At 34.6% G+C, this 14,603-nt stretch overlaps 1 protein-coding gene across 4 annotated transcripts in view; it reads right to left on the bottom strand.

The window, feature by feature from the left end:
* Positions 1 to 14,603, bottom strand: part of tpcn1 (two pore segment channel 1) — a 30,333-nt gene that overhangs the window by 12,249 nt on the left and 3,481 nt on the right. For 2 of the 4 annotated variants that reach the window (XM_087253447.1, XM_087253448.1), the window contains exons 1-10: positions 8,498 to 11,613; positions 6,926 to 7,056; positions 6,631 to 6,807; positions 3,997 to 4,110; positions 3,756 to 3,886; positions 2,529 to 2,652; positions 2,383 to 2,441; positions 2,038 to 2,137; positions 465 to 581; positions 235 to 359 (exon numbers count right to left, since the gene is read on the bottom strand). In XM_087253447.1, coding sequence (XP_087109573.1) covers positions 235 to 359; positions 465 to 581; positions 2,038 to 2,137; positions 2,383 to 2,441; positions 2,529 to 2,652; positions 3,756 to 3,886; positions 3,997 to 4,110; positions 6,631 to 6,807; positions 6,926 to 7,056; positions 8,498 to 8,594 — 1,175 coding nt within the window. In that variant the 5' untranslated portion in view covers positions 8,595 to 11,613. Of the gene's footprint in view, positions 1 to 234; positions 360 to 464; positions 582 to 2,037; positions 2,138 to 2,382; positions 2,442 to 2,528; positions 2,653 to 3,755; positions 3,887 to 3,996; positions 4,111 to 6,630; positions 6,808 to 6,925; positions 7,057 to 8,497; positions 11,614 to 14,603 lie in introns of those variants that run through there. The other 2 variants (XM_087253449.1, XM_087253450.1) reach the window with 1 other exon arrangement.

Genomic DNA, 14,603 nt, shown 5'->3' with positions numbered 1-14,603 from the left:
TTGATTAGGTAGCTTTACATAAACAAAGGAAAATTAAGATCCGTTTAAAATGATTTAAGACCTACAAAACAACATTTCAATCAATTTAAGACCTTTTACGGCCTAAAATTTTGTTTTTGAAATTTAGGACATTTTAAGGCTTTTTAAGACCCCGCGAACACCCTGAAAATATATCACACATACAGAATGGAGAGTTCTCATTAACCACCAATAACAACATATGTGAGTTTGTACCTCAGCATGGGTGCACCTGAATGGTTGAGGGCTTTAAAAGTAAGAAAGCGATCACGTGGAGTCATTCGTGGATGATAAAATCGCATCAGTCCATCAAACTGTTTCAAAGACACGCCATCTGGCCTCTAAATGAAAAAAAACAGAGGTAGATTGAACACATTCACTGACATAACACACAAGGCTTCAGTAAATGAGGAGATGAAGAACACTGTGAAGTGTATAAATCGCACCTGCCGACTAACCAACAGCTGGAAGGCATGCTCGATGGCTGATCGCTTGTGTAGAAGTAGAGATTTGAACTTCATCTTCTCAACTCCATTAAACGTGTCAAAAACCACCGCTAGGAGCTATGAGGCAAACAGTCAAAGCAAGCTTACATCAACTTTACAATGTAGGGCTGTGCAAAATAAGACGATGTACAGTGGGAGAACTAAGTATTCAACACGCCACCATTTATCTCAGAAAACATATTTCTAAAAGTGCTGTTGACTTGAACTTTCTACCAGATGTTGATATCAACCAAGAAATTCATATATGAAAAAAATCCAAATCTAATTAGTTTACAAATTAAGTTATGTGTAATAAAATGAAATGATACAAGAAAAAGTATTGAACACATGAAGAAAGGGAGCTGTAGAGAGGCATGGAAATCTCAGACAGTAGCTGAAATCTCTCAGTGGTTCTTCAGCAACCCTCTGCCCTTCGTCATTGAAAATTAATATCAGCTGCTTCAGTCCAACATCTACATAGGCAGGATGATTAAGATGAAAACAGTGTGGACATTTCAGCAAGACAATGATCCAATACACAGCCAAGGAAACTCTCAAATGCTTTCAGAGAAAGAAAATCAAGCTACAGAATAACCCAGCCAATCATCTGACTTAAATCCAATCGAAAATACAAAAAAAAAAGATTCTCTACATGAGAGGCGCTTTTAAGTTGCCTTTAAGTCTATTTTTTTTTAAATATAAAATAAAAAATAATAATCAAAAATAATAGTTGATTGAGTTTACAGAAAGTATACTACACTGGTCCCTTGTTATTCGAGAAAGTTATGTTCTAAAAATAACCAGCAATAGGCGAAATCCACAAAGTACTTACCTTTATTTTTTTACAATTATTATAGATGTTTTAAGGCAGTAAAACCCTTCACTACAAACTATATACACTTTTCTCAGACAGGCATTACATTTTCACTTTTCTCGCTTGTTTAAACACTTTTAAAGTTCAAACATTTGTAGAAAAATAAGTCCACTGTTATAGAATTAAACCAAAGATCAAATCATTTGATCTTCATTTATTTATTCCAAAATGGCGCCCTACAGCTGTGTAACTTCTACTTTCTTTTAGCATGTCCAGAAGTTCAACACTTTGTGTGATGGTTAGCATATTTCTCTGCGTTTTGGGTGCTACCGCAGGTGCCTTTGACAGAGCAGAATATTCCGTCGACATTGTGGAGAGAAAACTTGCCACATACAGTACAACACTTCAGTCACGCTACTAGCGATCGAAGATTTTTCTAAATTTGGCAAGCTAAACACATTCTGTACTGCACAGGAGACACGGCATGAAGAAGACTGATTAAAATGGTCTACAGCCAGTCAAGACGCAGAACACAATGCACTATAGAAAAAAAGCACGTCAAATTGCACAAAAAAAAAAACTGCCAAACTGCGAGGCCACAAAAATTAACCGTGTTATAGCAAGGGACCACTTTATATCATTATCCGGATTTAAGAAGACTTATCGTATCACCCAGCTCTATTACAATGCATGATAAATAGGATGCTGTTTGTTACTGACCAGATTCATGATGAAGTAGAGCTCGATGGACAGATACACGATGAAGAAAATGCATGACCAACGATTCTTCGAATACGCCGGCATCATCACATCTGGAAAACTAGTGAAGGAGAAAGAAAAAAAAAGAAGAAGAAAAACTCATCTGTAAGTCTACTAAAGAGATTATAGCAAACAGGGGCATGCTGATAACAGAGGATCTGAGCGATTCTATAGTTCCCCTTCAGGGGCTTGAGCTGATAAGATTCAAATGACTAGCTCAGTTACAGGAAGACATAAAACCACCCCACTGCAACTCAAGAGTCGTGTTATCTTAATCAGGATGTGTGCACCAAAGTTCATACTTACTTCGCAGTGGTCAGGAGGACGAACAGACTCACAATGCTGTTCTCCAGTGTGCTAAAATACTAGAAGAAAAAAAAGGATACAGTTTGTTTGCAAGAAAGACAAAAGCATGAAATATAAATTAGAGCATGTGATTGTGATGAACTAACATGATCGGCTGTGTTTGCTGAGAACAAACAGAATCCCAGGATGGCAAAGATGACCATGAAGAAAAGCAACAGCAGAAGAATATCAATGAAGGGAGGAAGAGACTGAAATATCTGCCTCAAGTTTCTAAGGAAGGACAAAAAGACAGATACGGTGTTGGAATATCATATTGTATTCAGTCAAGGATGTGCTTTATATCAACTTTCCTGTGATTAAGTGAACTGCAGCCACTAGTGTAGAATAAAAACACTAACACATGACCTTGAGTCGATTGTTGCATATAAAGTGAGGGAAATAAGGATCGAACGTGTCATGTTTTTCCTGGGAACAATATTTGTAAAGGAGCTGTTGACATGGAATGGAACCAGATTTTGGTAAAATCCCAAACAATACAAACATAAAAATAAAACAACACAAAAAAAATCTAAAAAATGAGTTAATAGCAAAGGAATGGCAAAAGGAGAAAGTACTGAACTACTGAAATGCATTTAACAGATATGGGCTTTTTTGGTGATGGCAGCTCAAAGATGACTCAAGTGTGATTCTTTTCACTGACTTCAACAAACTGTAAACATTTTAATAATTCTGTGACTCTTGTATATCAAATCTGACCTTTAATTTGTATTTTCTGTTGAATTCAAGTCTGGTGATTCTACAACTTTATTTTTTTTTCTCTGAAAGCATTTGAGAGTATCTTTGGCTGTGTTTTGGATCATTTCTTTTCTAAAATGTCCATATTGCTTTCATCTTCATCATCTTGGTAATGTAGATGTTGGACTGAAGCAGCTAAAATATATATTTATAATGACAAAAGAGGCTGCAGATGATTGTTTCTATCTACTGAGGGATTTCAGCTGCTGTTTGATCTTTCCATGCCTTTCTACACCTCCCTTTTTTCATGTGTTTAAGACTTTTTCCCATGTGTCATTTCATTTCATTACACATGACTTAATTTGTAAACTAATTAGTTTTTTTCTTTGCAAATATGGATTACTTTGGTTGTTACCAACATCCGGTGAAAAATTCAAGTCAACAGTGCAGAAAAATGGTGATGTGTTTAATACTTATTTTCACCACTGTATTGGACCACTACAAAAGTACTATAAAAGAAATAACAATATTTAGTAGACATTTTTTTTCTATTTTTTCTATATTCAATCAATAAAAAATAATTATTATTAAAATATAAAACATTAGTAGTAGTATTAGAAATTTTGAGCTCTGCATGCCTGCGAACGGCTCCACAGTAACGGCAGTCCACCAAAAAGATTGGTCGCAGGGCTCTTGTGACGCGCAGGTGGGACGTCTGCCGGACTAAGACCACAATCGCCTCAATAAACTGAATAAACAGGACACTCGTCTGAGATACACACAAAAACAGAGAAGATAACATTTGAACTGTTAGTATGTGTGCACCAAATCCAAACACAAAGCCAAACATTTTGAAATAATAATAAAAATAGCACAAACCTTCACCATGGTCCTCTTATGTCGTATAAAAGTGTGGAAGCCAAGCCATCGGAGCTTCATACACAACTCAAAGGCCACCATTACCAAAGCCAATAACTCCAGTGTTGCGTGAACCTTCCAGGAAAAAGAAAAGACCTTTATAGTATTTCATAAAAGCCTTGATCATATCTGTTAGTGATGGCATACAATGCAAAAAAAAAATATTTTCTTACTTAATTTGTTTTGTTTTGATCACAATACATCTAAAAATTCTTAAAGTTTTTGACTCTTCTAAAGCATAAAAATACCATAATATGTTTGCAGATATTTAAGAAACATGCCTAGCGACATGCCATTCTTGTTTATCTGAAAAAAAATGTTGAAGTCAGATTTTCTTCTTGTGTTTTCTGTGCCGGAACGCTGTCTTTGCTTTGGTCATTTTTACCTGCCCAATGCCACTTTAGCCAATTATATTTCAGCACCCTGGGTTGCCATGGTGGAAAACCACATATTTTATTCATTCATTCAGAAAGGATCTCAAAGCATGTGTACGTGACCAAAATGTGATGTCTGGTAAACATTAGATGAGCATGTTACATTTTAAACCCATGTCCTAACAACAAGCACCTCGTGAGGAGATTTGCAGTGATAAGCAATTTGGCTGTTTGCACCAGACAAAACATAACAGAAATTCAAATAAAGTCATTCAGAAGCACTAACTCACGAAATGGTAAGGTTTACAATCTCATTAATACATAGTAAACCTCTTTAGCATTATTTAATGTACATGCTGAATCACTGATATGTGTTGGTTTTGAGTCACAGTTCTAAAGTTCAATTTCAAACTTATTATTTTATTTTCAAGATCTAAGGTAAACTATCTGCTGCTGCTTTCAGTAGTATGGCAATAGATGTCATGTAAAATGGCATTCAAACTAACATTGTTTGCATTTAAAACTGAATAAAGCACATGAGGTGTACCTGAGGTGATCATTGTCAGTTTTCTGTTTTCCACCTGTGAGAAATAGAAGCTGTTTCTAATATATCAATTCGAGGTGTTGGTTAGAACAAAAACTCCTTTTAATATGAAAATTTTTCCTTCTATCGGGTGCTATTGCTTTACTTAAGAACACGGTTTAAATCACTCACTCCTGTGCTCAATCTGGCAATCTGTGCTTGCATTTGTTTTGATCCCGGAGTGCAATAGCTAGTTCAACCACTGGGTGTCAAACTTGCATACTGCACCTTTAAATCTAGAAGCATTTTCTAGACAAGCAAAATATTGTGTTGTTTTAATAAATAATATGCCAAAATTAAGTGAATTTTTCCTTAAAACAAGTAAAACAATCTTTCAATGGACAAAGCAAAATAATTCTTTTTTTTTCTTTTGCCATAAGATTATTTTGCTTACACCATAGGAAAAAACACTTAATTTTGACATAATATTTTTTAAAACAAGACTATTTTTGCTTCTGTAGAAAATGTGAAGCTTGAACACATTACCACAAACCATTTAAACATTAAGGGTTGGTAAAATCTTAGTAAAAGTTTGGTAAAAAAAAAAAAGTCTCACAGGTTCACCATTTTCTGACAGTTTAAAACAGTAATATTGTAAATAATAATAATAATAATAATAGAAGCTTTTAATATATTTTAAAATGCTATTTATGTCTGTGACATTCAAACAATCTTCAGTGTCACATGAACCATCAGAAATCATTCTAAGATTTGATGATTAAGAATTAGAGAGAGAGAGAGAGAGAGAGAGAGAGAGAGAGAGAGAGAGAGAGAGAGAGAGAGAGAGAGAGAGAGAGTTTTAATTTCATTGCCATTTCAGCTTCTATGGCTATGTCATGGCAAAAAAAAACAACAGATGAAGTTTACCACATTTTATAAATACAGATTTTCTATGATTATAAAATTATTCTAACAATGAAAAGTCATCAACAGCAATAAATAATATACAAGGTAAACTACATAAATAATAATAATGATAATGAGATAAAAATCTACAAATTTTTTAAGGATTAGTTTAGATAAACATTGTACAATTTTAGATGGATTCACATTTAAAAATATTTCATTTAAAGTCTCTCTAGATAAAAATTGTTGTCTGGTAACATTAAAAATAGGGCATTCCACAAGAATATGTTTAACAATTTGGTATCTGTTGCAATATAGAAATTTTGGGGGTTCTTTTCCTTTGAATAAATGTTCATGCATGAGTCTCTCGTGTGTCCAATGCAGCATTTTGTATAAACAATCTCATCATGTCGTGACTTAAAAAATAAATTCGATTTTCTTCCTATTTCTGGCTGAATTTCAAAAAGTTTATAATCTGGGCCCTCATCCCATTCTGTTTGCCATTTGTTGAAAATATAGCCTTTTATTAGTGGCTTTGGATTCGAAGGTGGGATTTTTAACCAAGAATAAATTATTTTCAATGTTAAAAATAGCTGTGTTTAACATATCTACGAGATAAACTTTATTTAAGATTGATTACTGAAAAAAAAGTTTAAACAAATCTTGCGTAACACTGGCAAATTCCTTATTGTTACTTTTTTTTATGAACAAAATAAATAATTTCATTCAAAAGTAGTTACAGTTTTACAAAACCAAAGCCCCTAGACACATAGTAAAGTAGAAGTCCCATACATAGACGTCCAGGCGGAGGAAGGGGACGGCAGGAGCCTCTGAGAGGGACAGGAGCATGAGTAACACCGCAGTCAGAAGCTCCACCACATAGAACAGATGACTGTGAGCAAACAGGTAGGCACTGAGCGCATGGGCACTTCGAGGATGAGTGAAAAACTTGTCGTTATTCTCTCCCTCCTGAGGACAAACAAAAACAAATGAGCAGGACAAAACTTTAATTAACCCTGAACTGAGTGTGTGTTGGTGTTAATCTATTTTGTTGCTTCATTAAGATTGTAGCGGATCAGATAATGACCTGCAGGTATATTGCTGCTTCTTGGAAGTTCATTTCCCAGCTCTGCTGCAAAGAATTCTGGGCCCTAGGATCTGATGCTCCTGAGGCGGGGATGGTGACATTATTTACAACATCATGATTTCCTGCTCCATCTGTGTAGAGAAGGAAGAAAAATATTAGATGATTTTTCATCAACACTGTACCATAAGCCTTCAAATAGTTGGCAAAAGTCAATTTACCACATTATTTAATGATTTCAATAGCACATTAAAATTAATAACTAATAAAAATCAGCTGATTTATTTCTAAAACTACCATAGAAATGAATAATTCTGCCTTTTTCTGTCTATTGATTTTAATCCATTAACTTTATAACATCTATTTTGAAAAAGTATTTATTTGTTGTACTTTATTTATTATATTTTATTATTTAACTTATCTATGTGCCAAATGTGTGTGTGAACTTCTGACTCAGAAATAAATGTTTCCATAATCAGCTAATCGCAAATTGTTACCTATTATACTTTATAACCTTTCGCAATTTAATTTTAGATTAAACATTAGTTTGCTCTGAAAATACATATAGATATACATATACACACATACAAACATACATACATGCATGCATACATACATCACATTTATACAACAGTCCTGTCTGGTTCTTGAACCTGATTGGCTGATAGCCATGCGATATTCTGCAATATCAGCACTCGTTCAGCCTCCTCACCCTTGTGTATTACTCCACCCACATTACAAGCAGAGTAATAAGCTCATTAGACTTCAACAAATATTGCAGCTATTGGACAAAATAATGTACTTTTTTGGCTTTTTTTAGTTTTATTACTTTTTTTTATAGCTTTTTCTTAGTTTGCAACTATGCAGTTTATCTATAAGGATAGCCTTTTTTTTAAATATTTATAATTCCGGAGATTCTGCATGTTGACGGTCATCAGCAGATCCAAGAAATTGACGGTTGACATTCCGCCACAAGAAGGTAACAGAGACCGCATTATAAGTCCTTATAGGGAGAAAAATTTAGCATAAATTTCAATCTACAACTGAACAAATCATTATAGGAAAGGTAAGTAACATACTAAGTTAATCACTCTCTTTTGTATTTTGTAGTGCTGTATTTATACCATAGTGATCTGGTAGTGTTTGCTTTGCTTTGGCCTTTTCAGGGATAATTATTGTGATCTCCTGATTGCAACAGTGAAATATTGGGAAATCTCTGTAGACTGATGCCATTTCCTGCAGTTCAGCCTTATAATCTTAAAATGTCAGCAAAATCTCCTGTTTGGTCATCAGAGTATGCCAAAGAATCAGTCAAATTCTAGTACTTCACTGGTGGTGGACTGGTGGTGGATGCAGAGAAGCGGCCTCGACCTGTGGCCTCAAGCCAACGCACACCTCCCACCAGTGCCGATATACAGACATATTACACTGCTACTCATGTGATATTGCTCATATATATGTGGCACAGGTTTAAAAAAAAATGGCGTATTGCTTGAAACTCAACTTTAAACAATTATTAGAAACAAGTAAGTTTGACACCCTCATAAGGCTACACAGCAGATTTCAGTAACTCACCAACAGGCTCAATCTCTTTGTAGAATGAGGACATTTGTACTGGTCTGTCTTGTGTCAGTCCAGTGTCCATGTTGTCAAATGTACTACTAATATCCATGGAAGCCCCTGTATTTGGCACCACATCCCAGTAGTCAGAAAGTGAGTATGTAATCGGTCAAGCAGTTTCCAACACTGCAAGCATTAATTAGAAACCATCCTCTCATGCATACAAGTTTCATCGTGCCAGCTACAGAAGCTGCGGTCAACAGTCGGAAAGCAGAACAGAATCCTGTGGCGATGCACACGATTCCTCCAAGACAACACGTTTACAATAAATTCACTTCAAATCAGCCAAAAAGCTCTTTGAAAGTCTGTCTCTGCACCATCACACACTGATTTGAATGCAGCAAAGAAACACTTTAACCAATCGTTCATATCTTATCAAGAATGTCACAGATATAATAAATGAAACAAAATGTCTCCTCTGAAGGTGAAAACATGAGCAAATAAAATGCCAACGTGAATTCGAATGCACAACAGAGCCGCTTCTCAAAACACAGCACTCAGTATTAAAAATATATCAAGAAAAGAATCTTAAAAGCTTGATATTCCATAAGGACTCCACCCAGGATTCTTCATGGCTCTCAGTGATATACAGGCAGGAAAGGCTGCTGATAGTTCAGAGTTCACGAAATAGGTGGATTTCCTCCAGCATTAGTCCAAAACAAAGCAAGAACGTCCTTTAGACTCTAAATGTTGCTGTTTTTTCAGCCATCCCCATCAGATCTCTGTAAATCTCTCAGTCATAGCCTCCATGTGTGACATTATCTTGTTTTTCTTCTCAGAACTCAAGTTCAGTGTCCATTTTAACATTTTTTTTCTCCAAGCTTATCATCAATGCCCCTTTTTTTAGAAGGAGGACACTGCTGAACAAACTTACCACGCAGAGAGCTTCATGTGCCTTCTTCTGAGGGAAGTAAAAAGTTTCAATTCATTTTTTTAATCAACTTACCCTGACTTTCTGTAAACAATAAGTATAATTAATCCACTGACACCCTTTTAAACAAACTGTCAGGCCACAGCCTGGTTATTTAATACAGCAGAGAGTAAATGACAAAGAGCTATAAGCTGATTGTCCAAACTCAAGCCGACTGAATGAGTTACTTTATTGCCGATCATTCACTGACTCGCAGCTGTCTGTAAACAGCACATGACAACAGCGCTGGTTTTGCTCTGATCAATACGTTCCTGGCAGAGCAAGAGCAAATGAGAGAATGACAGCACTAATGGTGGGGTTTTTTTCAGGTCCAGTTCCAATCGGTGTATATCCCCATTTTGTTTAAACACTGATGATCAGAGATGTGACTAAAAAAAGTACAGCATCTAAAATGTCTGAGCAATCTTCCGTGTGATGAGGAAAATCATTTCGAGAAAGCAGCTTGAGGAGGAATGAGGAAGTGAAGGCATCTGGTATTCACATCAACGTTTTTTTCTGTAAAAAATTAAGAGACCAAAAGACAAAAAGCAACCAAAAAGACACAGCGCATTCCAAAGTTGCTTTCTTCTCTTATTAACTTGGCAAAGAAAAGAAACCTCCCAAATCCACTCCCGAGAATGCCAGAGTTTACACCCAGATCCTCAAAACATTCCCGCGTCCAGCTCTCATCTCCAACTAGCAGTTTTGACACAGGGCCATGGGCTGTGTGTGTGCAGAATGGGAGTGGAGAGGGGGCCACAAACAGCACTGAATCTGTCATAAGGCTGACGCAGCTTTTTAACTCCTCTGTCTGTCTGTGTGTGTGTGTGTGTGTGTGTGTGTGTGGTATGAGGCCGGTGTTCTGCTGTATTGGACACATGAACACATGACCGTTGGGGTTGGGATACTTTCCTCTTAAAGTAACAGTACTATTTAGTGTTCTCCTCCCCTCAAAAGAGCAGATACAGTATATTAGTTGTTGAATCACATAATATTTGATTATATGTTCACCAAAATACAAAATAACACCAAAGTGTAGTAGGCATCGGCCGGTATAAGATTCTGACGTTATGACATCCTTGGATAATATTATTACGGTTTCATGGTAACACAGAATTGTGCTCACTGCTCTAAAATATATTCTTTTGAACTGTCTGGGTAAAAATAAAAACTTTTTTCTCCTTTGAAAACAAATTATTTTATTTTTTGAAAGGTTTACAATATTTTTGTTACAGTAAAAATGTCAGGCTAAATCAAATAAATCATTGATTCTGCTGTCTTCATTTGTTTTTAAAAACAATTCTTTACCATTTAAAACAGCATCTTTGGATATTTTTTTCTGCTGAAGATCCTGTTGTCCTAAAAAACTAAAAAGAAATGTAAACGAAAGATTTTACACATACCTTAGGAATGGTACTACAGAAAATTTTGGCAGATTTAAAATCTTGACTTAAAATCTAGACTGTATCTTCTAAGTGTTCATTAAAGGTGACATAGAATGCTCATGATTCTTTGAAGGTCCTAAAGAAACTTACTTTGGTTATTTACTCAATGGTAGTGTAAATAACCCGCCCCAACTGCTCCTCTCTGAAGTTGGATCACAAATGGATGGTAATGATCCATTCCATTCTTGAGGAGATATAACCAGTGCACAACACATTCAGTGTTTAGCAGAGCCTCAAGCTTCTACTGTCTGATCTACTGACATCCATCTAATTTTTTTTGTCTTGTTTCTAGTCTTAATATCTAAATATTCTTAAATCTACTGTAAAAGTATTTTCTAGACAAGCAAAACTCATTGTCTTAATTTAAGAAATAATATGCCAAAATTAAGTGAGTTTTTCTTTAAAACAAGCTAAATAATCAGCCAGTGGGGTGAGCAAAATGATCTTATTTTAAATAGAAAACAAGATGATTTTGTTTACCCCATTGACAGATTATGTTGCTTGTTTTAAAGAAAAACTTAATTTTGACACATTACTTCTCAAAACAACAAGATTTTTATTTGTCTAGAAAATGCTTCTTGATGTAAGAATTGGTAGATATTTGGACTAGAAACAAGACAAAACCTTTAGGTAAGACAAGCTTTTTTGCAGTGTGATGGATTATTTGTAGCTAAGATGGCGCCAAACCATCTGAGACATGTTTAATTGCATATCATTTTCATTGCTTGACATTGCAGCCCGCCATTATCAGTGTAAAAAGGGTTCAAACAAAGTTCAAATATCTATACATAAAAAAGTGATGGATTTAACTGCTCAGCTGAACAACATACTGTAACACCAAACTGACACACACCTCTGCACATGAAGGTCGGTGATCTGATTCTAAACATTAGTGAACTGAAGCTGGCTAACTACAACTAAAATAAACAAGAGTTATATATACTGCATATAAAATTATTAATGTTATTCAGATCAATTTTAAGCTCAGCTACATCATTTAATGCAATTCTGATGCAAGCCCAGCTTCATTTTGCCAGAAAAGCAGCATAATTAAAAAATGTTAAAAACATACACACACAAGTATTTGCCCACTCTTTCTGGGACATTCTCTTCATATCTAAAATTAAGCCGTTTCACTGTTGCCTCTTCTGAAGCTAGATTTTTTGTTTGAGGACATGTGACCTTCTACATTTGAACAGAGCAGGCTGCATGTCTCAATCCCTTTATTGTTAAAATTCAGAAAAACAAAACGTACATTTGTTAGCCACTTTACTTTTTTACAAGAAGGCATGAGAGTTGGACAGAGACTAGGGCTGCACAATATATCATTTCAGCATCGATATCGCAAAGCGCGAGTCCGCAATAGGATTCAGGATCATAGCTGACCAGACATTACAGTTAACAACAAGGTGGAGTCATTTCAAATTGTAAACTCACCCGAGTGAAAGTTTAAAGTTTCGGGCACAATAAGATAAATATTTGTATCTTAAAGATTAATTGTATATATAATTATTTACTCAATTAAATAAATACAGTGTTATTAATTTTATACAGTGATTATTTAATTTCTGCTTCTGAATTCTGTTTGACTCAATCATAAATCATTGTTCATTTCCATCTTTTCTCTATTGTATTTAGCTTGTCTTTTTTTAAATAATATTTCATGCAGATAACAGATAAGCTATCCTATAGAATCACCCCAATTGATTTAAAATAATGAAGTCTTTACAAGCTATTCAAATAAACTGATGAAATTGCATATATATATATATTGCAGGAAATGAAATATTGCAATATCAGTTTTTTCTAATATCATGCAGCCCTAGCAGAGATTACTTTGAGGAACATTGCAGGACATTGCAAGAACTAGCTAGTGACGTCACAAAATTATAGTGGGTCAAATGATGGCATATATTTTACATTCAAGATAGGTCATAACAAATTGCCTGAACGTTTTTTATTCAACTTTTATGAAACCTAATTAACACAAAAATAATTCTGAAGCACATAGGTGTCTTTACAGAGACTGTTTAATGATGCACTAAGGGGACATGAATAAAAAAAAATACTTTTACAACAAACGCTGTATATTTTTTGATACTAGAGGCTGGGATGGACAAAAGCAAGCATAGTTTTAGAGCAAATTTAGAGAAACATCAACAAAATTGCAGCTTCCAGAAAAGTTTTGGATGAATATATTTTTAAAAAGCAGTGCTACACATAATCAAATCAATCTGAACTAGTGCCTGTAAATGTTAAACATGATTGACATTTAAGGTCTGCATGTGTCTGTCAGCATTTTTATAAATGAATTCTATTTGTTAATGTCCAATCAAAAACTGAACACTGTAAAAAATTATCAGAACTGCAATGAATTCAGCAGAACATCCAAAATGGACATGGATACATAAGATATTTGTGATGAAATGAATATCAGCAACATTTAACTTTTGAAGATTTTCTCTTTTATTTTTGTTGATCATGATTAAGTATTGCATTTTCAAGTCAAGTCACTCTACAACCAGATCTGCCGCTGATGACAGACGCAGTGAACACTCAGCTCAGCTTTACAAAACCTCAAACTCCACCACTGATATCCCTCTTCATTATAGCACACACTAATGAAATTAAACTCACTCTCAGCGATTCCTCTGTATTACATAAATTTCCACATTTTTCTTCATTTCCAACATGAGAAAAGCTATCATAATCTGGTGTGGAGAAAACAGCCCTGTTTACTACGACCATCAGTGATGCCTAAGCAGAAGAGTTACAAATCATCTCCCATCACATTAGCAATGTCAACAACACAGTCAGCAATGATAAAAAGGCTGGATTAGAGAGCCCTCTAGAGTCAGTGTCTGGAACTCATACTGTTTACATGGCCTTCTTTCATGCACACTGTCGCTTAAAGGGAGAGACTGAGGGTTAAAGATCAGGTTTTATACAGTACAGCAGGTCTTCAAGTATCTCAGAGAATCAACTAATCAACATTCCTCCTGTAAGGCTATCACCGTTTCATTAACTGATAAGCTTGTTGTGCAGGGTTTTTATAATGATAATATATAAAACTGTTAACACTTTACATTTAGAATATTTATTCTGAAACCATTCAAACAAAATGACACTTATGATTTTAAATGTATAAAACTTAGCAATGTAGTAATATAAAAATATAAGAATAAAGACAACGCTGTGCTTTATTAAGCACAATATGTAATTTTAACATAATTTTAAGATTTTGCAGACTGTAGTGGTAATGATTTTATTAACTTATAACTTATTTTGAAAAGTATGCTTAAAAAGGTACTAATAAATAAATGATATCAGACTTTGTTTCTAATATCTGCAAAAAAAAAAAAAAAAAGTTAAACATTTTTTAAAATTCAAGTTAGAAATGTTTCATGAGAATCCCCTAAACTTTAACATGAGGTAACAAAGAATATTGGGAAGCATTTATTAGTCCTAATTCATGTTTATTTCTATATTTGTTATTGCACTGATTTATTAATAAAGCAGTATTTGTTGACATAGTTTATGCACTATGAATTAATATGAGACTACACAAAGACTACAAAATGCTGTAAAAATGTATTGCTTTTAGGGCATGTTATCTTTTAAGTTAAATTTCTAGTGCACTGGTTGTTTTTTGCACATAAAGTAAACATTTTGAAGAATGTTGTAAACAAGTAGAGGGGGAAATACT

The sequence above is a fragment of the Danio rerio genome, chromosome 5 (genome assembly GCF_052040795.2).
Source record: "Danio rerio strain M-AB ecotype USA chromosome 5, GRCz13ab, whole genome shotgun sequence".
NCBI classification, from domain to species: Eukaryota; Metazoa; Chordata; class Actinopteri; order Cypriniformes; family Danionidae; genus Danio; species Danio rerio.
This window is presented reverse-complemented; position numbering and strand designations above follow the sequence as displayed.